Source organism: Chaetura pelagica, unplaced genomic scaffold (genome assembly GCF_000747805.2).
Source record: "Chaetura pelagica isolate M959 unplaced genomic scaffold, ChaPel_1.0 scaffold4, whole genome shotgun sequence".
In the NCBI taxonomy this organism is placed as follows: domain Eukaryota; kingdom Metazoa; phylum Chordata; class Aves; order Apodiformes; family Apodidae; genus Chaetura; species Chaetura pelagica.
In genome coordinates this window covers 168,489-194,091 of record NW_009952882.1, presented here as the reverse complement: position 1 = coordinate 194,091, position 25,603 = coordinate 168,489, and the positions used below count along the sequence as shown (strand labels likewise).

The 25,603-nt window shown below is 39.3% G+C and overlaps 1 protein-coding gene across 1 annotated transcript in view; it reads left to right on the top strand.

Annotated features, from left to right (window-relative positions):
* The first annotated feature begins 14,157 nt into the window (after positions 1 to 14,157).
* RASSF8 (Ras association (RalGDS/AF-6) domain family (N-terminal) member 8) overlaps positions 14,158 to 25,603 on the top strand; it is an 18,092-nt gene continuing 6,646 nt past the window's right edge. The window contains exons 1-4 of the mRNA XM_009995416.1: positions 14,158 to 14,264; positions 19,160 to 19,199; positions 21,402 to 21,408; positions 22,847 to 22,863. Coding sequence (XP_009993718.1) covers positions 14,158 to 14,264; positions 19,160 to 19,199; positions 21,402 to 21,408; positions 22,847 to 22,863 — 171 coding nt within the window. The remainder of the gene's footprint in view (positions 14,265 to 19,159; positions 19,200 to 21,401; positions 21,409 to 22,846; positions 22,864 to 25,603) is intronic.

Genomic DNA, 25,603 nt, shown 5'->3' with positions numbered 1-25,603 from the left:
TACCTCTATCCTTTTGCTGCACTGAACAGGGAGCTCTGGCACTGCACATCTTGTTAATTCCATTCCTGGAGCCCACAAAGAATGTAGCAATGTTTTGCATGCCTGTAAGGATGTCATTCATTGGTGTCTTAAATGCTGCTTTCTAAAGCTTTCTGGCCCATTCTGGAAGTTGAAGTACTGTCAGCTGGAGATTGGTTTCAGGCCTGAAACCATACTGGTTGGATATGTTCTGACACTGTTACTCTAAATAATACTCTTCAGGGTGCTCATGCAGCAGTGTCTTTGTTCTGATCGTAAGGTAAGAACACATAACCTCTGCATCTCTGCAAGTGTAATATTTGAAGAGTGATGGCATGTGGAAGAAAGCATTAGAACTCAAACAGGGCCAATATCTGATCTTTTTTTTCCTGCAGGTTTTCTTAGCATGTTTATCCTTAAAAGTATATTTTAACAGAGCGCAGCAGTTATGGTGCAGCTGACAGTGGATTATGATTTTGTTTGCTTAGGAGTCAGAAGCCTAGTATTAGATTGCTTCTTGTCAGCAAAGTGCAGGATATACCACATGGTGTTTGCACATGGAAACAGTTTGACCCCAGCCCTTGCAGTGGAATTCAGATGAAGTGATACTAGTGTTCTCTAGCTTTTTTTTTTTGTTATTTGTCTGGTAACAGGCATGAGATTGTACAAGTATAGCTTTGTGACGTAGTTGAACGTGCCTTAACTTTGTGAAAGCAGATTTCAGAAATAGCTTGGAGGTATTACACTCTTATCTCCACATACACCTAGTATTAAAGCACGACTAAAGCAAGAAAGTATTTTACTAACATGGAAAGCTCTCAAGTTTGGTTAGTTCAGCCTGATTGTTTTGGCTTCCTGGATCTAGGATCCCTGTTAGCTTTTTTAAGTGGAAGGGCTGCAAATAGTTGAACAAGCAGGACTTCAACCCTCCTGTTCTTAATTAAAAATGAGGAAATAGCACTCAAATGCAGATTACAGTGAGAATATATTTAAAGTGCCATTACAGTGACCTTTACACGAGTGGACTGGATTTCTTCAATTGAGAACAGGTTTAATCCTTTCTTTTCAAAATATTGCTGGACTATATTGCTTCTAAAAGAAAAAAAAAAAGGGAAACAAAAACTTTGTGATTCAAACATTGTGAAAAGCTCATTCTTTTCTTACCAATATCAGTATGTAGTAGTACGTCATGGTCCATTTGGAACCTTCAAATTTATGTGACAGCATACTCTATAAATTAAGCTTTATTTTATCAATTTATTAGGAAAGAAAACAAACACACAAAATAAACAAGGGTTCAGTCTCCTTTGTACAGACTAGCTGTGAATTGACTTAACTAATGAGGTTTCTAGTTCACAAATTCTCTAATTCATAACTTGTAACTTGTGCACCTATAAGCAAAATAGTTACCTAGCTGTTGGTGAGAGTACTCATCCTTCCTCCTCCTCATGATTCAGGTGTCCCCTGTGTCACACTGGAAAGCATCAAGGCCTCAGCAGTCCAGCTGCTGTTGGATCTACTTCAAAAGCTTTTTTGGGTAACCTGACAGATTTATTCCTTCCAGTTTGGAAGTTTGGTCTATATGTTTTCCAGGAGTTAGCAGATTCTGAAGAAACTGTCAGACGACCAGTATGTAAAGATGATGGCTGCAGGTGACAACAAACTGTAGTTGATAATGATTGCATAGTGACCTTTGGCTCTTTCTGGTCACTATGTCCTGCCTGCCTGTGTGTTGTCCCCGCTTTGACCTAGTGGCGCTGCTCCCAGCACACATCAGGCCTTAGCATGAACTGTGTTAGCCAAAATCAGAGCAGGAGTTGAGTGAACACTCACACTAGCTTGTAGACAGCAGAGCTAAAAGTGTATTCTAGGGGCTCAGGGCTGGTATGGAAATCTTCCCATTCCTGATGGAAGGCTGCTGCCTCACAGTTTTGCCTATTCCGGTGCTTTCCCTTCAGAGATGTGCAGCTGCATCTCTACAGATGGTATTACCCTTCAGAAACAGCTTTTTAAAGGGCTTAGGCATGGGGTACCTGTATGTGCGCAACTTACGATTTCTGTAAGAACATTCCACTCTAAAATGATGAAAGGTTTGAGCTATCCAGTCATCCTGGTTTTGGATGGATATGTTGAGAAGCAGGATTATGAAATGCAAAAAACTGCCATTACAAATTCTATTAAAATGCCCATTTTGTAGTACTTGGTTTCTAGCAGATAATGAAATTATTGTAACCGTGTAACCTACATAGTATACAATAGCTTTTAATATAAAGTTAATAATAACTGTGTGTTGTCTGTACAGGTATCAAGCTGCAGGATAAGTTTTCAATTACTATCTTGCCTTATTCAGCTATTGTGGAGGTTGCTCAGCTCTGTCTATCGCAGTGTCTGCATTTTGTACACAATAGAAGAAGGGAGAAGATAATGAAGACTTAAATCAGTATTGATTCCAGAACGCTTTTTTCTGTATATTGGACTTTGTCACAATGCAATCATTTTGTGGGGAGGGATCATGACACTAGAATTTGCTTCTATAAACTGAGATGAGAAGGAGAGAAGAAAGCAGGAGGTGAACCATTCTTTAGATTACAGAATTGCCAAGGGTTCCTTGGAAAACTTGAAGCTCAGTCATCTAAAATAATGGACACAAAGAAATGAAATGAATGAAAACACACAGTAAAACCTTAAGCAAAATAAAAAGAGGATGAGGATCTTAGCAAATGAGATAAAAATTATAAGTCACTGGAATACATCTGTTTTGGACCATTCCATTTGAGGTGTTTGAAATGATTGAAGTTGCAGAGCTTGAGGCCTCAGTTTCTGGAAATTGAAGCCCCTTGAACATATGAAACACATAGAAACATGTGCTGTGTGAATAATCTTAAATTAGTTGCTATTGAAACCGTGGGCTTTTCTTGTCACCTCTTCAGTAAAGCAGATGTCCCAAGGGCTTGCACTGTTCTTTTCTTTTTGTTGTTGTTGCGTTTTAAGCCAGCCTGCATTACATGCATGTAATGTAAAACTCAATTGTGTGCTGTGTTTTGAATGGAAAACCAAGAAGACTTGGTATACAACTGTGCTGAAGATGTCCAAACCACAGAATGTTGAACTATTCCCCAAGATTCTTAATGCCTAAAATCATCTTTAGAGGAATAGGTACCTTCTTTTTGATAAAATACTTCAAAGTATGTGGGTAATTTCAACATTGATGTTTAATGTGGCTTTTCAATTCACTTATTAAAAACAAGAATACACTAATTCTCTTTTCCGGTATATTGTACTTATGTAATTGTTGATTGCTTGTTTTTAATTTAATTGTCAGGTTTTGGATGTCTGGACTCATTAGTTCTTTATATTTTGGATGATTTTAGGCCTTTATTTGCTCACTATTTTACAACTACCAGAAACTTTCTGTAGGCACTTTGCCTCAAATTCTTTGCAGGATTTAGATTGCTTGCTAGGTAATTGTGCTTAATAAGCCATTCTGGCCTCCTAATGTTACCTGGTATTGTACACTTCCATAGCTGCATATCAATAAAGATTAGAAATCCCAGCAACCATTTCTCATTTAAAAGAAAACTGCTCAGGCTCTTTTTGTTAAGATCTGTCACAAAGTACTAAATCCTTAAGCCTGTGTATTAACTCATTCACTGCTGCTAATGGCTAATAGCTCTCCAGACTACACAGCTTGCCCTCCATGTTTCTGTAGAAAGTAGGAGTCCACAGAGCTGGATACAATTTTTTGAAGTCTGGTAAAAAAGAGCAGTGGAAACAAAAAATGTCCTAATTGGGCCTTCTGGAGTTGTTCCTTTTTCAAAAAAGAAACACAAGCTGGACTTCTCTTTGTAAGTGGAGTGATGGCAGTGCTGAGTACTTGGGCTCCTCAGCTCTTAGCACAGTATTACTGAGCAGCTGAGATACTGTTTTGTTTAACTCGGACCGTATGTTCTGCAGCACCAGTGTCTGGCATCCCAGACATCTCATAATTAAGTTGGGAGACATATGGTGGAGATTCACCATGATGGGAGGAATGATGCTAAAATTCCATCTGGTGGGACCTATTTACTCTCAAAATTCTCTATTAAGTTGCCAGTCCTCTGGATGCTTTCCAGGAGCTCTTTAAGCAGATAGATCACTGTTTGTCTTGGCCTCTCTAAAAGGTAGTGGAACCCCCTAAAAGAAGGTACACTTTGCCAAGGTGTTTGTAGGGCACATGGAGATGAGTAGAATAAGGTCAGTTAGCATGAAAAGCAGTGGGATCATAACATGCCACCTGTTGCTCCACTGTGATTTGGTGGACATGGTGCAGAAGTAGGCCAAGGGAGAATTTGAAGGAGAATAATGAGATTTAAGCAGTAACTTAGTGGAGTTTTTCTTCTGTGTGCATGTCTGAGGCAACTTTTATAAATGAACCATAAAGCTACACATTTCATTTGGAAAAATGTATGAGGAATAAGAAGGATGCGGATAAGTGTGGAAGAACTTCCTGAATGAAAGAAGTAGATCACTTATACTCAAGAAAGGGGAGGGCTGCTTTGCTTCTTCTGGTTTTTTGGCAAGTCTGCTGGTTCCAGAAAACTTCCATGACATCTTTCTGGGCAGATGGACAAGATGGGATTGCCGAGGGTGCAGTGAGGAGGTAGATGTGGGCATTAGGACTTGAGATGAAGGCCTGTAACTGCATGGTGTGTAATGAAAGGTTGTATCTCAGAGGGCACACAATGTAGACAGTGTCTGAAAATACGGAGAAGTAGAAAGGGTGCTGGCTTGAAAATTGTTGCAACAGAGGAAGATGTAACATCCATTTTCCATTGGTATTGCAGACTGTGACTGTAGTTGGATTGCTGTCAGTTTTTTGGCATAGCATAGCATCCTGTTTTTCCTGAAGAGCTCTTTGCTGGGTCAGTCTGTGAATGCTGTATGTGATCTTTGTATGACTGCTTCCTAAGGGCAAGTGTGTTTATAGTGACGTTATTCGTCTCTATGCTTCTTGCCTGCCTCAATGAATTTTGGGCCTCTTAGGTACATTTTAGCCAAACTTTGAGAGAATTAGTGGTTTAGAAAGTATGCATTTCTTAGCAGTTTCCCTAAAATTATCAGCTGAATAGAGCAAAGAGACCTAAGTATACTCACCTCCTGAGGTGGTATTGCAGTTCCACATTGATTTTGAGACAGAGCAACCAGTTGGTTGGTCAAAGCAGTGTAGGCTTGGCTTGGAGCTGGCTGTAGCACCACCAGAGCACTGAAAGCAGAGCTGGGGGAATTGTGCGGTTAGGGTGTTTTAGTCCATAAACTGTTGCTGCGCATTATGATTACCTCAGATTTTGCTCTAATAAATATGATTACCCAAGCTCACAATTGTGTAGAGAGGGGAGATACTAATGTGAGTATCTGAGTATAGCTGAGTCCTATAAACAGGGAACAGAAGAAGCAAGTAAGTTGTTTTTTGCTCAGGGAAGTATAGAAATAAGCATAGCCAGGCATGAATTTTAGTAAAGGATGGGTTTCCCCCACTCGTTTCTTTTACTTGCCTTAACTGTTTAAAGACACCTTGTAGAAATATGTTCTGTCTTGCAGACTTTTCTAGGTTGCTAGGAGAGTGACTTGAAATTTCTTAGATAATGTTTAACGAATAATATAGCCTCTCTCTGAATAAGGCTTTGAGATTATAATTTCTTTTAAAAACAGTTATGTTGATTAAGTTGAAAGTGCCTCACCTTATTTCTGTTTAAGGAACTTCACTTAATTGCAGTGAGATTTCTTTTCAGTAATCACATAGTTGCATGGCTTTAAATGATATATTTAGTTGACATTTAAAGCTTAAGCTAATTCAAATTTGAACAAATTTTAGTTGTAAGAAAAACTTTATTTCCCATGTCCTTCAGTGCAAGCACCGAAGTAGAGAAATAGACTCATTTATCATGCAAATTTCCTAAAAATATAGTGGAAGTGAGTGTTGTGTTTGTGTATGTATCTTGAAAAGTGGACGATACAATAGTGTGTTTTGTATACTTTTCTGAGCTTTATGAGATTTGCACTCGGTTCTATTTGAAGTACAAGGAACACAGGAGTTTGACAGCTGTGACAAAACACAGCAAACATTGCATGTGGGCCTGACCGGAGTGTAAGGAACAGATTCGGCCCTACAAAACCAAGAGTTAAGCCAGTTCTTGCCAAAACAGAGCAGATGACCTCATTGCCGTTAGTGTAAATATTGGCAATTGCACACAAATGGCTTCAATCCCTCAACTGGCTGTAAGTATTTTTAAACTGTAAGGGAAGAGGGGAAATGTGAACGGATGGAGCTGTGTCTTCCTTGAGACCAGCTGAGAGAGTGACCTATTTTCTCACCTTTGAAGCCGGGGCATTTAGACATATAAGGCAACTTTCAAATAAACTGTGTGTATTGTAGCTTTTATATAAAAATATTTCTTCTACACTGAAATAGCTTGCTTATTCCTCTACTCTTTGTTTTGTTTCCTTCTCTCCCACACACATATTTAGACCATATTAGAGGTGTATAAATGTAACTTCTCCTTAATGTTGCTGTCTTTTGTAAAGTTGTGGTTGCTTTTTTCTCGAATGCCTGTGTTGGATACTAATGAAGAACAAATACTTGAAGGGCTTTGGAAGACATTAGTGTAGTAAATGTATGCCTGGTGACTTGAGATGGTGATTCATGAGATGTTTATTTAATGCATATGACTTTTTTGAGCTGTTTATCACTGAATTTATTATATGCAGTGCAGTCTCCTTTGCTAAAATATCTGGAAAAGGCTATTCATCTGCCACAGAATAAAATACATCCCAGCTGTTAACCAACTGTCTTAACCTCTGCTATGCTGCTACCAACAATACAACCCTTCCTAGAATGGTGGTGAGCAGTGAGGCTTTCTAAGATGGCTCCATTCAGTCCTGCCTTTCTCAAAGGATTGTGGTGTTTCATACTGATAATTTTGTTTGCTAGTAGCTGGAATACAGAGTGTGGAAAAGGAGTGCTTTGTGTAAAAGCACCTGCAGATGATACTTCAGTCCTAATCCTGAAGCAGATTCAAGATTTGGATTTAGAGATTAAGCCTACTTGAACTCGATTCAGACTTGTATCAAATTAAATCCTGTCAATCCCAAGAGCTGAAAGCAAGTGCTGCATCAGATATTGTTTGGGTTTGCTGGTACATATCCTGAATTAAATGCTCTTAAGTTTTACATTTTGCTTTCAATTTGACTAAAACCTAGTTAAAGATCCTTGGGAATCTGACTTGAGTGCTGTCACCTTCTCCAAAATGGCCCTGGGTTTTTGTACTTCAAGTCTATGTGGAGTTCAGATGCCTTTTATATCTAATCTTAGGGAGAGTATTCATTTCAGGGTTGCTGTTCCCGTTGAATTAATTCAAGTGTGAGTGTTCGAAACTTACTGTTAAAACTGCAAAGTTATGTTCTTAACAGTGACCAAATGAAAAAAAACTTAAATAAGCCATCTGTTTCATAGGCTCACCTGCTGGTTTGTTTTCTTTCAAGCATTTTGTGGTGATTTGAAAATGTTATGGAACGTGGTTGGGTCAAACCTTGTGGCTTCAAAGTTGTGAGTCAAGATAAAACGTGTTACAGACTGCTGAGTTTTGAAAGCATTACCACTCCAGCCATCCATATGTATTAGTGACAGCGGGTTGGAACTTAGTTTTCTATGTAGGCATGTGAATTTTAGACACAGTCTGTGATCAGGAAGCTGTCTAGCTATCTCATCTCCTGCACTCCAGCTCCCAAGCTGGTGAGTCCTGTTTTGTGCTGCAGTTAAGTCATTGCTAAATGTTATCTAGGTTTTCTTCACTTTGTTACTTGTAACATGAGCCAGCTTAATGAAGCAAACTGGTGGTGGTGGAGGATTGATGAATTTAGGGACTTTTTTTTGTTATACTGGTGTGGCCATCAGCTTGCTAGTTCAGCAAAGACTGGAGTCAGTTTCTAGTTCTTGTGATGACTGGGGAGGAGGGGAAGAGACAGGTTGTGCTGAGGTCTTTGAGATAGCAGTCACTGTTTCTGTGTGTCTGAAAGGGAAACAAATTACCTCTTGAACAAAGGTGGCTGAGAATGGCAGACAATAACAAATCAAAAGATAAAAGGGTTGAGATTGGAACATTATGAAGTAAGAAGATGCCCTAAAGACAAACACATTTCCTGGAGTCAGAGATCAGACTGAGAATTAAAATAAAAACAATGAAGATTAAAAAAAAATTAAATTTCAAGGTGGAAGAGTTATTTCATTGCAACTAATAACTCACTTGATTTTTGCCATTAATAAAAATTATCTTTAAAGATATGACAAAAGGTGCGGATTAATTTTTTACCTCCTCTTATCACTCCCCCACTCTCAAAAGAAATCAAGTTAATTATTTCTCACCACGTCTCACCAAAACAAAGAGAAAAGATACTTCCGATTAGGTTTTTCTGCACTGTAAAGATTGTATCTGAAGGAGAGGTGGGGGATGTTCTGTAATTAGGGAAAATATCCATCCGGTTCAAAACAATGTTTCTTTTCCTCATTTTTTCCCACCGTATTGTTAGCTGCATTGCACAATGAGAAACTGCAAAGCAAGCTCTTGCACTAAGCAGTTGAGGGTTTTTGGATGCAAGTCAACAAGTAATTTGTCTGTGAAACTGACTTTGGGACATCTGGGGAATTCTACGTTATCTGGAGGCAAAATCTCAACTCTTCATTGTTTCTAGAAACAATCTCTTGTAGTTTAGAGTTTTTATGAACTTGCATATTGGTGTCCTCTCACAGGTAGTGTGTACATATATATAGTTTGTGTGTGTCTTGGTTAACACTTGCAGCATCTGGATTTTGGCCTGTTTTACACAGATATGTGTTAGACCATCTCTTGGTCAGTCTCACGTGAGGAAAATTCCTGGGTACTTAAGCTCTCTCTCAAGCTTGTTCTCAAAACTGTCATCTTCATGGTTGTGGGACCTCTGGTTTGTTTGTTTTAAGCAGTGCTTATTATCTCTGAGTGTTCTTCTGGAATAGTAAAATAATAACACACTACAAGAAGATATCACTTAGCCCCACTAAAGAAAATTGGATGCTACCTCTGTATAAACTTTTCAAAGAAACACTGATTTCAGAACCACACCTATGCCTTTCTGATACAATGTTATGTGCAGAATATTTACACCTGATATTTTTACTTGAACCTGACATGGAAGATTTTTGCCCTTTTATTCATGGTAAGCAGTGTATCTTGCAGGATACTTCTTCATCAATCCAAGGGAGGAGGCTCTTTGCTAAGTACTAGTTAGCTTGTTTCTAGTAGCCAATTCTGTATTTTCGGTCATCTTCAGCTGGAAAATGTTACTTTGCTCTATGCCAGGATTCTTATGGTAGGGAGGATCTGCCAAATGTCTCCCTTTTCACAGGGGGTACTGTCATGCTCTTCTGGATGGCTTATAAGCTCTTTCTGAGTAGCTGAACTGGCTTTTTTGTACTCGGTTTGTTGGGAGGTTTTTGTTTTTTAGTCAAGCCTTCCTTTCACTAACTATTCTCATTGACAGCTTTCAACCTTGGTGGAACAAGCTGTCTCTTTGTCCAGAGCCCTATCTAGTGTCAGAATAGGAAAAAGTGAGAAGCACAACTTGACCATAGTGCACAGAGGATGAGAAGTAAAGGGAAAGTACCAAATTCTAGGTTGTTTAGTTATAGCTAATTACAAATTGAAGTATGCTCACTTTTAAGTATACTAAAGAGCATGCAGATTATTCATTGGAGGAACAAAGTTACCAAAATGGTTGATTTGAGGTGCACACTGCTTTGAAATGATGTGAACCTTCTAAATGTTAGAAGTGAGATGAAATCAACATCTTAATTTTAACTCTCAGGGTTTCTCATGACTTAACACTTAACGTCAAGTATAAATAGGCAAAAATCTGCTTGGACTATTTCTTTTTTTAAAAAATACGAGAAAAGTCCTTTGCACTTTGTCAGTTCTGCCTTTTACAGTTGCAGCTTTTTTGTCGTTTGTAAACTAGCTGTGAAGAGGTAGCCAAATAGCAGTGCATATATATATGTGTGTGTGTATGTATTTGCTAAATTTTTCCTCACACTTAAAAACTGAAAAAAATGTCTAAGATGTCATCAGCCAATTAGGATAAAATGAGAACGTAGGGAAAATGTTTAATGCATGGTAAACAGTGTAACTGAGGAGACTTCAGGTAAGGTAGTAGAGGAAAAACAAACACATGGGAGAGAGGTAGGGGGAGGAAGTGGCTGGAGGATGCCAGATTTCCTATGTTTGGTTCCAGTCAGAAATACCTGTCACTGTGGAGCTGATCACTGAAAAACTGGGGGGAAAGCTGTGACCAGAAGTATGCTTTGGCTTCTCTGCCTCTGCTCCATAAATTAGCTTTGCATTCCTATCCCAAGTCATTGCTAAAATAAGAAGTTATGCATAAGGTGAACTGGTTTTGAACTTACAGGATTGTGAAACCTCAAGTGAGCTTCTTCCCCCATTCCTTTGCATTGGCATCAGAGAGATATCTGTACAGTATTAGAGATAGGGGTTATTTTGCCTTCTCTACTGTAAGAAGCATGATGTGCATCCTGGATGCAAAGTTCAATGTGAAATATATTTGGGGCTGTCAGAATGGCCCTTAGTGAAAAGTCAAAGAAGCTATTCATGGTACATGAGTTAACTGTCAGCAAATAAAGAACCAAATACATATGAAGGAAAACCAAATGCTACTAAAAAGGTGTTATGGAGTTAAAATTGGGAAGCAGATAGACATATGGCCAAAAGATTTTCTGGTTTTCAGACCCCTTTGTAAACTTCTACTGCGTGGTTGTAGAAACCAAACTTAGCTGGTTTTGGTTTGTTTTCTGTTTTGTTTTTTGGGGTTTTTTTTGTTTGTTTGTTTGGTTGGGTTTTTTGTTTTGTTTTTCTGCTTACTATAGTTTAGCTTCTTTTAGGACCTATAATGAGAGAATAATTTTCAGCACATGAGCCCTGTGTTTCTATAGTCTGTGTGTTCTGGTTCTAGTGACCAAGAGATCCCTGAAAGAATCCCATTAGTGCTTGTGGGGCACACAGACCTTTAACTGAGCCCTGCACATTGGTCCAACAGAAGAACATACTGTAGGCTGCTGTTGTTGTTTCAGTATTGTTATTTAGTCTGTTAAAACTATTTGCCCCATACAAAATGAATGGGAATTTTCCCCCCAAGCTCAAACTGCTGCAAAGACACTTTGTTTGGATTGTTTGCCACTTTGGTGAATGTTATTTTCAAAATTTGAAGTGTCAGCAAACGTTTCATTACTAAATGATCCCTCTCTTTAGTAAGTTTTTTTGTTTTGATTTGTTTTTAAAGATTGACTGTAGGAAAACAGATGAGCAAAACTGATCTGCACTGGATGCAAGTCTGTGCATTGTGTGCTGACTGGGGAGAAAAATGCACTTGCTGGCTTGCTAAATTGGGATAATGCTTTGGATGTTGACAGACAGAAAAACAATTAGAGCTGTCGGATGCTTTGCTGACGTGTGCATTGTCACATGGCGAGATGGCTTGCTTTGTGCCAGTGAATCTGAACTGTTCAACTCTCAGCAAGATATTAAGTTAATTAATAAAGTTCCTTATGCCAGGGCTTGGAATGTGAGGTCTGTTTATTTGTGAAGACAGCTATAAACAGTGGAAGTCTCTGATGGGGCCTGATAGGTGTTTTCTCGGTCTGTTATGTTCCAGTGTAGTAAAAGACTTTCTTCTGCTTAGTTTATTGGTACATTAAAACAATGTTACCTGACTGGAGTGTTTCTGTTTGTGCATGGTTGATGCTTGTGCAGATAGTTTTCTTTGAAGTATGTCAGTTTATGTGGGAAAATGTTTATTTAAACTCTGACTTCTTTGGGTTTGCAAGTGCTTGCTAATGTCTTGAAAGACTCTTCTATATGTATTGCTATTCTTAAAAGCTATCACTTTTGTGTTGGTTAATTATACAAGCTGGTTTTACTTGTATGTTTGATCTTATTAATGTTTGTTTTGTTTTCTTAATGGGTACATCTGGACAGGGGTTTCGGGGTGCGTGCTGGACTGACTTTACAGCAGGCTTGCTTAGTTCTTCTCCACTAAAGAGTGTGTTGTCAATGTGGTCTGACCCCTCTGGCTCTAATGGGCTCTGAGGTGTGTTGTGCTGACTGCCACAGCTTGTCAGGTGAAGATGAGTGTGTCTTCTGGATCATGTGTCGATATTTGTCAGCTGCAGAATGAAGTATTTGGTTGTGGTGGGACATAATCTTTCCAGCTAGCTTGAGGACTGCACTAGTACATCTTTTTGATGCAGAAAGAGATGTTCGCTACATCAGAAGAAAGCAGCTCTGATTAAACTGTATAAAACATGTACTAAATATTTGCTTCCTGAGCTTTTCCTGCACCATTTCTGCTGCCACGTGCAGTTCTGCTAAATCCATCAGCATCATCAGATTCCATGTTTCTTGTGTAACCCTACCCTGCATGTCTTTACTAATCTCCTCTCAATAAGATTCAAATTAATTTTACTCTATTCCTGTGTTATCCATTTTTCTAGTACTTAATTCTTAAAAAATATTATCTTTACTTGTATCACTTTATCCATATTAAATGACCTGAATGCATGAGCTTCCTTTATTGTACTATCATGGTTTATTTTTCCCCATCTTCTTAAATAACCCTAATTAGATTTTGGGTTTGGTTTTTTGATGGTATTTTTTGTTGTGGTGGTGTTTTTATGTTTGATGTGGGATGCTTTGTTTGACTTTTTTTTTTATTTGGGTTTTTTTAATTTAAAAAAATCACCATTATTGGTGGTTCTGATTTGGAGTGGTATTTTAAAAATTATTCTTAAGATAATCCTTCTTGGAGTTGTTACTCTGAAATTTTTGAAATTCAGCATTACAGCAGTTCCAGGTAGAAATTAACTCTTGTGAGCCATGATGCCAGTGGATCTGTTTATGCAGACGAAAAGCAAAACCACTAGATCAGTAATTAATCTAGAAGTTAACACTAGATAAACCTTGAGCAACTCGACTGTTGGTACCATGACAGCAGAGGGCAAATGGCTGATTGCTGAGTCCTAACCTAACTCCCTAGGTTTCTAATTCTATTTCTGTGCTTCCGTGTTTTGTTTTTTTGTTTTTTTTTTTCCTGGCATTTATGTATGGAAATGGATTTTTTTGACTTATGGGATTTTTGTTTTAGAAAAAAGCAACTCTCTGAACATTTTTCCATTTACAAAAGTTAGGAAATGTCTTTTTAAAAATGAAGCTGAGAGTTAGTTTGTCATATTAACTGGTACGACTTTACTGTTATTTCAGCAAAAGCAGTAGAACCATGCTCCAAAGTGAGAACTGACTAGGTGGTATGGCTTGCTTTTTTGTTTTAGTAGCATTGCAGTGCCTGTGGAAAAACACAAGATGACACTTCAGACAAAGTCTGTTTCCTTACAGAACCAGCAATGTCAGCAGGGGTTAAACCACCTTAGTGACGCTTTCCCTAATGCACTCCCTTGTTTTAGGGAGAGCAAGAAGCAATCTTCTTGCTTCCTTTCTGGATTTTCTAGCTTTGGTACTAAATGTACAGGTTTGGTGGGACTGTGAGCCTTCATCTGCTTCTGTATGGAGATAAGGTTGGACTTTCATGGATGGCTGCAAATAAAAATACTTCTCCCTCATTTTGCTGCGCCATCACCTGCTAGAAATTATTGAGCAAACACTTGAAGCATCTATAACCTTGAGACATCCAGGCAGTATATAAAGGGCACCTGTAACTGGAAATGGTTACAAGTTTACTCTGGAGTTGTTTGTTTAATGCTATTTCTCTTGGTGCTCTTTTGTAATAACTTTTAATATTTTAGGAAAGCAACTGTAATGAAACTTATGATCTGTCTACAGAATGGGTAGGCATTGCTAAAGCAAGGGATGCTTGAGTCATGTTGCCTCTTCTACCCAACAGACATTAAGGTGAATTTGTTGACTTTTAAAAAAGAGAATGCCTCACTATAAACAACAGGATTTTTGTCTCTTCTAGCTGCTGAGAGAAGTCTGCTGTGTTGTCTCCAGTATAGCTGCAAGTATGACTTGACTGACTTGCATTCATGGCTCTTGGATGATCTGGTGAACCATGGAGCTCAAAGTATGGGTGGATGGAGTCCAGAGAATTGTGTGTGGTGTCACCGAAGTCACAACGTGCCAGGAAGTTGTAATAGCCCTTGCTCAGGCTATTGGTAAGTAAATCTGTCAGCTGGGTGTCTGGGAACTGGGGTGAAGCTTCTTCTGTGAAGCTAAACCAAGGTGAGGTGGGATTGCATCAAATGTCAGCAGAGCATGAACATGTAATGCACAGAGGGATAACCCTGCAGTGTAAACTTGCAGCCTTTGATTTTTCACCTGCCAGAGAAAGATTAAAAAGAAAGAAAAGAAACACTTGGAAATCTATACACTTTCGTTCAGTGCAAATTTATTCTCTAATAATGTGCTGCCCGTTGTCATTGTAAATACAGCGTGGACTAAAGATGGTGCTTAACTGTCACTGCTTTGAGTACCAAAGAAATATAAAAGCAGTGCAAAATAATTGTTTGCCTTTCACAAGCTAATGATGTTCATTGAAATTATACATGTTGCCAGTATCTCTAGCTATATTTGGAATAGTATAAATCAATGAAATAGATTCTTCAAGTTCTCTTCTTGCTCCTACAGTCCACATAACTCAATACTAATGAAAGGGTAACTTGAAGTCTGTTCACTGTTAGCTATTTGCTAAACATTTTGGTGGGGGAAAAGAAAATAACCTTTCACACTCCACTACAAGAACGAACATTCCTGCAGTCTTGTCAGATCTTTCTCAGTGATTGAGAGTATCCTGAATAAGCCTCAACTTCATCCGTTCAGTGCTTCTTAAGCTGAATCTTATTCTTTGCTAATATTTTATAATTGGCTTTACATACTATTTAAATTTAGGCATTAAAACCTATGTCTGACCTAAATTGAATTAACACTTTTAATAGTTAGCTTTTGCATTTGTCAGTATTTTAACAGTTTTGCAAGATTTTATTAGCAGTCTAACTTGATTCCAAAATAAAAATTTTCTAATAAAAAAACAACTTAGGGACATGACTATCAACGAGATATTCTACCTATAAATGTGAAGTAAATTTCTCTGAATTTCTGTGATGTTTGTTTATTTAAATATTTACTTCAGAACATCCTTTCCATATACTTTCATCTGCTGAATTAGAAGACTGGCACTTTTTAAATGTTATATCTTAAGGGGATTGAACACAGCGCTAGCACGTGTAGATTCTATCTAAACACATCAAATACCTTTTAAAGTTTTGTTCTAAAATGGTAGACAGTGTGTCTCTAAAATCTTGTATTCAGTGGTTAATGGTTAAGTGTGGTTTTGTGTTAGTTGCAGCTTTTCATTTCATGCTAATTAGTTTATGAATTGCTTGCTTCCGTATCTCATTTTCTGCCTATACATTTTTTAAATACAATTATACTAGCATGATAGGAAATACTGAGGAGTAGGATAGGAGATACTGAGGAGTATTACATATTTGAAAAAAATAATAAATAATTTGGTGGGGATGACTTATTTATTTGCTTTCCTGTCTCTTTCATCCTGTTTCCTTTGCCTCCTCCAAAACAAAAAATGTCAGACTCCCAGTTCTACACAATAATTTAATTATCTCCTGTGTAATTCCTATGTTTTCTTCTGTATCCTCAGTTATTAGCCTGAACTCTGAAAAGACTCCATGAGCCTTGGAAATGGACACAGTTTTTGTCAACTCAGCAGACTTCCTATTCTATAACACATCACCAGTTCATCTGGGGCATGTGACTCAGGCTTCATGCGGAGATAAATTTCAGTTGCAACCAGTGCCAAATTGAGATAAAACCTTTGGAAGCTCCTTCCTGAGGCAGATATCTTCTCTAGAAAACACCTAGGTGATTGTGCTCCAGTTTCTCACTGGGGCTGCTAGGACAATATTAAACACCATATAAATTACACTTGTGTGCCTTTGGCAGATGGGGCTTTCCCAACCTCCCTGTCAGGCCATTCATCAGAAGTGCAACCATATGTCTGCTCCTTTGGTTTGGCTATATATAGGTATCAGCTTACCAGGAATATTTGTCCCTCAAATTTGAATGGGAATCTATTCAAATGTATCCCTCTAGCTCTCACCTGACATTTGGTGGTGGAAAGTAGCCAGTCTCAGCTGGCTTTCCTCCTTGTTTGGCTCTGATCTTATTTTCCACTTTGCAGCTTGGCTCCTTCAGCAGTCGCATAGCTTAGCAGGACTCAACATTATTTTGTCTGTCTGTTGGTCTGTCTGCAAAGTTTTTGAGATGCCTCTTGTTTTATTGTGTCTTTCAGCTTATTGCTAGGTTATTGATTTAAAAAAATACAACACACATACCACCCAAAACGCATCCTTCTTCACTGAACCTGGAGTATGAACTGCAATGTGTATACTATTAGTGTTGAAGTGCAACATCTGGAGTATCTGCAAATTAACTTACTCTGCAACTGTATCCGCTGGAGAAAGCACAAGTCAAAGATACTTATACCCTTTTAAGACATCAATAGTTCAGGAAGCTTCTAATGGACAAACTGAAGCTGTCTGTACTCTAGACATATGAAAAGTAAAGCTTTACAATATATTTCAAAAACAGGAAAATGAAAAGTATTGTGGAATGGGTTGTGGTTGGAAGTCACCTCTGAACATCATCTAATCCATTTCTGCTGTTTAAAGCAGGGCCAGCTACAGCAGGTTGCTCAGGACCATGTTCAACCAGGTTTGGAATGTGGCTGGGGACAGAGACTCCACTGCCTCTCTGAGCAACCTGTTCTGGTGTTCAGTCACTCCTGCAGTAGAGAGTTTCTCCCTGCATCCTTCCCCACCTCACATGTTTAAATGGAATTTCTTGTATTTCAAGAAATACTTGATCAAATGCAGAAGCTACATTTACTGATCTCCTGCTGTGATAAGAGCAGCAAAAAGGTTTTTGTTTATTTTATTTCCAACTCTCTCTTGGGTTGTGGAAATTCAGTAGTAACTTTCTTCAGGACACAAAATAATTAGTCCTTATTTAGGCAGAGACAGGAGGACTGAAATTATAAATAGGTAGGGCTATTTTAGCCAGGCTATCCCTCTTTGTAGGAGGTTCTGTCCCATACCCAAATCCTTTGGTAGGGGGGTAGCCTACCCAAAGGTAGTCTAATCCTTTGTTAGGGGATTGCTGTCACTTAACTTGCCTGGCTATTGCTCCTTGACCTATTCCTTAGAAATTGGTACCTGCCACAAATAATCTTTCAGAAGAGGCCTGCATGTTTCTTCCTTTGAGGCTGTGCTTCTGACAAATAATTTGTTACCTGTTCTTATGTTATGGTCATCTTCCCCTGTTGCCCATCTCTTGATCCTTGAGGAGTTGAAAATTATTCTACTCTTAAGTTTCTGTCCAAATCATTTTTTTAAATTTCTATTTGGCTTGAAGTTGAAGCGTTTTAATTAAATCTCAAATAAAACTAATTATTTAAAACAAAAAAGAGAAGGGAGAGTTGTCTCCTTTGGTGATCTCAGCAAAGCTTATACATGTATAAATATATGTATATAATGTAATTAATGTGAGAGAGCATGATACCAATTGCATATAATTTTGCATATTCTTAATTGATTGTCTCTCTAACTTAGAAGCAGTTAGAAATGCTTTAACTGGAGGGAGGGTCTCTGGAACTCTGTTCAAGCCAGACATAAAACTATACAGTTAAAAGTTTCCAGAGAGTGAAATCACCTCCCACTGGGATCTTGAAGAACACTTGATATTAACCTTTTGTTAGTTTTATCCAGGGCTGTTTCTCCTTCTTTTTTTTTTTTTTCTTCTTTTTCTTTTTTAAACTCAAGCTGCTTGCAAATTACAAAGAAAAGTTTAGCCTTTGAATACAAATAAGAGAAGTGATTGTTTCATTACGAGAAACTAAGCCCTCACCAAAATGTAAAAATACACCACAGCACAGTTAAAATTGAGACAATCAGTCTTGTATTAAAAATATTTTTGCCAGGAGAGATGAGCTAGATTTAATCACATCCATGGTTGTCTGTTTTCAAAATATACTCTTGACAGCAAATTCTGCCTTTTCTTCTGCTTCCACTAGCTTTTCTTTGTGTTCTGTGAAAATCATGCCAGAGTGGCTTCACATAAATAGAATTTGGGCAACTGAAAAACAAGTTAAAAGAAGGTTATTAATACTTTTCAGCTGCATGTATGATGAGATGATTGGGGAATCCCATCAGGGGTCTGTTTTGCAGAGTAGGATATGGACACAGGTGTGTCTGAGCATAGTGGGCCCTTCTCAAAAAGGCATAGTAATACTGAGGGGAAAAACAAATTTAAAAGGTGAACTAATCATATTGGCTGATATCTTAGGCAAGTGTAGTTTAACTACAGAAGTTGTATTTTTTTTTTTTTTTACTGGCTTTTACTGGTTGTTTTCCATTATATTAAAAAAATATCTTCCCAAGGGATATGGTGACTAATACCTCAGTCACAAATATACTTGCCCTATTTCTTCAGAACTGTTCTTCCCCCAGTTCCAGCCCCTGTGAGGATTTTCACTGCATTTGTTGGGATTTCTTTTTCCTCTGGAGACCAGAGTGCATCTTCTGCACTCAAAATGACATGTTTCTTTCCTAGAAAGAGAGTATTTTAGCCTATAGAAGTGAAGCTTGAATCTCTTAACAAAGTGCACTTTCATTTGCCTTCTCCATAATTTTTTGTGGCAAATAATTAAAATGGCACAATGGCAGACTGGCTTTAAATAGTGCTGTGCCTTGGGGTTTTCTGACTGTAGCACAGTATCAGGAGAATGTGAGTGACACTTTACTGAACAGGAGGAAGTACAGCTCTCTCTTTAAAATCAAACAAATGCAGCTGTCCAGTCTGGGTATTTTATCTCAAAGATAAATGGGGTGTATTTTTGAAAATAAAGCACAGATTTGTTCCAAAGTGTTATAGCATTGTAAGGCTCAGCCAGAGTTGTATCTGGAAAAATCACACCACTTCATTGTTGTCTCATGTGCTCATCCCTTCCTCCAAATAATTTCTTCAAAAGCAAATGCAAGAACTGGCTGTCAGACACTTTTACAAAGAAAAGAATCTAAGGTTGAATTGAATCTGAAGAAGATCAGAAAACATCAACAATATTTGCAGTGTACAAACTAAAGTTTTTAAACATTGAATTAATCATGTAGTTTACTCCTAAGAATCTATGAAAACTTGTGTTATTTTTGACCCCCAAATTGAATTCTATGCTGCTTCGAGTAGCAACATTAAAAGGAATAAGAAGTACAAGAAAGCTGTGAATGGTGTTGATCCCATGGTGCGATGGAGAAAACCTTATGGTTCAGAAGTCTAGTGGCAATAACCTTGCTGAAAGGCACAGTGGTTGGGTAAAGTGATTAGTTGCTGCCTTTAATGATGTGGTGTGTCTAGTGTAGCAGTGGCACGTGCAGCAGAGACCTGGGCTGCTTGGTCTGCTTTGCCACCTCTTGCTGTTTGGTCGCAGCCAAACTGCTCCTCTGCATTGTTTTACCTATTTAGGAAACAGGCCTAAAATATGTGTGGTACCTCTTGAGTGCTTAGTCAAAAGGCAGCTGAAAGGATGAAATTCCTGTAAGCACTTTGTTTTGTCAGATTATGATAAACTCTTGTGTACCCTTTTTTCAAGCCGAAGGATAATAGTAATAAACTAAGACTTCAGTCTGATAAAGACATGTAATCCTATTGTGAGCACAGCTGTACCTAGTGAACTGAGCAACCCATCCTCACTGCTGTTAGACTTGAGCCTCTACATCTCTGTGGGCATGTTTTCTGGGAAGTGGTCTGCTCCTTGGATTTTCAGCTTTCTGTGGTGTGCACACGTGTGTGTGTATAGCGTGGCATAAGTTAAAAACTCTGAATAATACGAACTCCAACCTGTCTTCTAAAGGGTTTTTTTACTCTTCATCTTTCCTGTGTATTTAATCAGTTCTCAGGTAGCTAGAATGTTATTTCTTTAAATTGCTATGGGTATTAAGTATCACACAATGAATTAAATGCCAGCTTCATATTTCACAGGTATTGAGTTCAAATCTTACTGGGTTTATTAAAATTGCCAGCAATTACTTTTCTATCAGTGCTGTTCAAGGTGCAGGAGTTAATGCTGTTGCCCCTTTGGTAAGAGCATTTTCTTCCATGTGCTTCACATGTTAAGAGATCTTACAAGATTTTACTCACATAAAATTGTGTTTTTCTTTATATTGTCTTGTTAAGGAAGACAGCATCCTTTAGCCTAGGGCTGGAGGACTGTGTCCCCTGAGCACTGGGCTGTCTGGGTTTGGCTTGAGCATGTGTTGGCATACCTGGCTTTACTTCCATGAAAGCTGTGCACAGACAAGGGACATTATCTCACTATACACTGTTGTGTATCTGGGATGCTAATTCAGATTTAGCTGAAGAGAAAGTCTAGAACGGATTCCTTTTTAGTTTGGCTGTCTTAAAACTTTTAAGACATAAGTTCATAGAATGGTTTGGGTTGGAAGGGGGCTTTAAAAGTCATCTAGTCCAACCCTCCCACAGTGAGCAGGGACATCTTCAGCTAGGTCAGGTTGCTTGGAGTCCTGTCCAACCTGACCTTGAATATTTTCAGGGATGGGGCTTCTACCACCTCTCTGGGCAACCTGTTCCAGTGTTGCCTTTTCTGTTTTCAGATTCTCTCCAGAGTGCCACCTTGCAGGGAAGGTTTTTGGCACAGCTGCTGTGCAGCAGCAGAGGTGGTGGACTCCCTGGCAAAAATGGGAGCTAGAGTGTGCCTGCTAGGCAACTTCCCTGGCACCAAGTGCACCCTATCAGTCCTGGGGGCAGAGGAGAAACTGGGAGCAAGACTGCGTGACCTCTAGTGACAAAGGGCTGCTCTTGCCCACCCTAGCCTCTTCCCTAGGGAAGAGGAGGTGTCCCCATGTCCAAGCCTCCTCATCTAGCCACCTTTTCTAGAAATGAGTCCCCAGCAGTGACTCACCTGCTAGCTCTGACTCACTGCTGCTCGTCCTGGCTGTGAAGCATAGGAGATACTTAATGAAAAGCTGGGTCTTACTTGGTGCTTGAAATAGTTTTGTAGCCTGACTAGAAAGATGAGGCACAGATACATTTTTACGTCGTGCATCGTGCTACCTGCATACAAAAAAAATGTAGTGCCTGTCCCTAAAATGCTTTGCATGTAGAAGATGATGCAGTTTTGGGAGGGAGAAAAGGGATTAATGGTTTCTGTCCAGAAAAACAGTATTGATGACTTCTCAAGACACAGTCCCACCAAAAGTGTTTTATGAGAAGCACTGTTACTGCTGCTTTCCTTCAGAGTTTCATTTTTGTTTTTGGCAGAAGGTATAGTCACTCATGTCTACTGTGTCAGCTGCAAATATTAAAGCATATAGAGAGGTGATTAATAGTTATATGGGTCCTACTGCCTTCATAGAATGTAATTTAAAAGTCCACCTCTTGAGATTTAAAAAAAAAAAAGTTCAATTACCATGCTTCTGTATTTCATTAGTTTAATCACTATTCATTGTAATGGAATTTGTGTTTAAATTACCAAATTACATCAATCCCGAACTAAGACTGTATTGGTTGGGCACCATGACATGGGCAGTCAGGTCCAGAGCCTGGTGTCGGGCTGCAGAGCTGAGCAGTTGGCTGATGCAGGGTATTGGCTGCAGGTAGCTCTTTAATGTCTTGTTGGTTAAGTCACAGCAGAGTAAGGTTCAAGCTGCTTGTGATAGCTAGTTGCAGGCTATCAGAACATCAGCATTCTGGAGCTTATCTGTTTCCTTTTTTTGATCTCTTTCAAAATTAACTATTTTGCTGAAGATGTTGCTGTTCTAATAGAACCTGTGATAAGTTTGTCTGCTTAGGTAGCTGCAGGTTGTTAACCATGCCACTGGCCCTTTGTGCAGATGCAGTGTGCTTTATAGATGCAAATACATACCTCCTTCTGGTGTATCTTGTCATTCACTGTCTTGCAAAACAGATGAAAACTACTGATTATTGTTTTGAGATGGTAATATTATAATATGGTCCATATGGGGGACCATTGTGTAGTCAGTGGGTCAGCACAACATCAATGAGGAGCTGGCCTGTCAACGGTGTGTAGAGGCTCTGAGCTTTTTCGATCTCCTGAATGGCTGTTTTCTGAAGAGGGAACCAGAGAACACAGCACTGCTGGTGCTTGTTTCGGGCTGTCTGGATTTTTTTCTTTACCATTCTCATTAGTACAAGACTTTGATAGAATATTAAATAAACCCAAAACTGGTATAATGCGTTCTAGTTGTACATGATCTTAAATAAAAGTTTTATTTCAGAAGTTGTGAGGAACCCACTGACAAGCTATTGTGAACATCAGTGCATTAACTAAAGCTATGCTTTGCCAGCTCCTGGAATTGACTGCTTTAACTTCTCATCTGAGTCTACATGGAAATATTTCATAAATCTGCATGAGATACAATGTGTTCAATATGCAGCTGAGAAAAACCCCACTATGGTTTAATGAATGCCATACATTGCTGACATGTGGTCCACTACATGAATACAACAGTAACTAATTTTTTAAATTATAAGGTTTGCACAAATGAAGTAGGACTCAGTTCTGCCAGGTGCTGTACAAGCACAAACAATTTCTATTTCAGAAAGCTATGGACAACATAAAAGACAAGAAGCGTCATGCAGGTGTTGAACTGTTCTTTGTCAACAACCCAAGCAACCTGCTTTCTTGTTGTCAGTGGTAGGACATCAAAACCAGCAGTTTGTTACAAGGACACCTGTGTTCTGAAATACTGTCTTTAATTTTGAATTAACTCGCTCAGCCTTTCATTTGTGAATTAATCCCTTCTAATGCAAGTAAACATCACAGTTGTGGTTCTCCAGGTATTGTTAATCTGCATCATACATAGGCTGAATACAGTAAATGTAGGTGATGAGAACAGCTTTGTTTCAGACTGGTACTGAGCTCCAGGTGTGGTTGTTGAACTGTGTATTACTTCTACAAAACACTTTCTTTTATGTGGATTTTGAGTGCTGAGTTCATTATTTAGGGCTGCATGTTGATTTGGACTCCTAAGCTAAGATGGAAATAGTTCTTGGCAAGCACCTTGCTTAATTCCTTAATTCACTTTTGGTCGAGATTGTTAGCTTTATTCCACTCCCCCTTTTTCTTTCTTTTTTCCCCCCACCTCTTGTTAACAGTTCTTTTAAGTAGTGCATTTAATAGTAAAGTGAATAGAAATTACATGCTGATCACTTCCCTAGTGGCACATACGCTTGCTTACGATTTCAGGACTTCTTTGAACTTGGCAGCTTCTGATATAACAAGAACATGAGTAGTATTATCATGGTGAGAAGCTGAAAGCTTTTAAGATTAGCAAAATAGAGTGGTAAAGTGCAACCTTTATCCTGGGTTCTGCAGTATGTTTTTACTTAATTTTTCTTCTCTAGGGCTTTATTGTTAGTATGCTATGACAAACAGCACTACGTTTATTTTTCCTATAATAATACCAATGCCTACTACAAACTATAAATCTTCATGGATCAATGAACAATGTTGTGGGTTGGCAAAAATCTCTGACTTTGTATCTTGGTGTAGTAAACTTGTTTTTGAAGCACTTTTTTGGAATAAATTTGAAATCTGTTTCTGAGACTGCTGGCCTTGCATCATGGTATGCAGATAGATTTTTTTATTTTTTCCTCCCCCCCCCAATGCTTACCTTAAGTAATTTATTTGTTAGGCATTTGGAGGGATGGACTGTTGTTCCCATGCTGCTTGCCTTGTTTTGCTGACTTCTGGCAGTCAAATCTTCATGTACTCTTCCAGCTCTGACTCCTAACTTGGAAGCGAACATGGACATTTTGGTCTCTTGTTTGGCCTGCTAACTACCACCAGTTTAACCCATGAGCCAAAGCAGCCTGTTTTCCAGGCAGTGCCTGTGCAGCTGATTGTCGTTGTTGTTATTCTTTGCATTGTGAGCTAGTTGTGAGAAAGTGAGATCAGAGGAACCTTTTTTAACACAGTATCTCTATCTGGGGGAGCTCTTTGTAAGGCTGTCTGACAATATTAGATTTTAGGGGCCCAAAGAGTGTGTTAATGACCACAGTGGAGCTTGTCTCCTACAAATCTGAGGTGGGGATTCCGTGTGAGTGTTGTGATTGGAGGCTGTAGGCAGATCTCCAGCCTGAGATTAGGATGTTTTTGTTCTTTTGGAAGTAGTGCAGTGGTTGGGCTGGTGGTGAAAGGAAAGAAAATTCATCAAAGGGGTTACCACTGATATCTACCTTTATTCCCACTCCCCCACTCCATAGCTGCATATATGACAGGTATTTTAGGTATTTATGTGCTGAAATAAATCTTCATTTGAATGATGACCTATCATGGAGATGGATATACGTAATGCATTAGAGTAGCTAATGATGTTTTTAAGGTTAATGGCAATAGTGGAGCTGTTCAGAAATCTGTCAGGATCACATGCTTTAAAAGCAGTTGATCTTTCACATCTTCTTGTGAACTATGTTGTGGGTTTTAAGTGAATTGACTCTCAAGATACGGGCATCTCTTCTGCATTTGGAAAATGCTGTGTCTCTGAGAGACAGAAAGAGAGTTCAGAAAAAAAAATGGAATTAGTGGAAAGCCTCAAATGCTGCATTTTTGTGTAGCATCCCATAAGGGGACTCGGAGGAAAAAGACTGCTACGTTGAATGGAAGTATGTTTGGTAGCAGCACAAAAGAAGTTGTATAGACTGAAGTTGTACTTCTCCCCCTACCCTTCAAGTAATCCATCCTGCATTAGTGGTGCATCTGGCTGGCAATCAGGAAACATCCCGACAGTTCTTGTGGGATCCGAGCCGCTTCCTGAAGGCTGTGCAGCCCCGGGGAGCTCGGGAGCTGCTGCTACAGATGAGGAGTCGGTGCAGGGAGCCCGAGGCTTGGGCAGCCCCTGCTGGGCTCCGGGAACGGTGAGGAGCGGGTGTGATGGCCCCGCGCCCCTTTCCCGGTGTCGGGACTGAGCGGGGGGCACCGGCTGGGGAACTGCGGCTCAGCCCGTCGCTCAGTTGTCTCTCTCATTGATGATGCCGCTTAAAAGCAAACACATTGTCTCCCAGGGTTTTGTTTTGTTGTTTTAATGTGGCGGTATGAACCCTGTGGAGCTCTTTCTGTGCTCGTTTTCTTCCTCTGGAGATGCAGGTTTGATGCATTTTTTGCTGGATGCCACATTCGCCGGGCCACTTGCTTTTTAGCTGCCGTGATTTCAGACAGGAAAGGAGCCCCGGCCGGAGCTGTGCGGTTTCACCTGCTTGTTCGGTCACTGCTCTGTGCGGGGAGGGTTTTCCTGAGGTCCTTTGCAGGCGAATTAAATAAATACCGGGCAGACGCTGTGCTTGCTCCCTCAGCGAATGAAGGAGCCTTGAGGAGCGGTCGGAGGCTGCTCCGCCTGCCAGAGGGCAGTGCAGACACCTCTGCGCTGGCGATGCAGAGCAGCGCGCTGCTC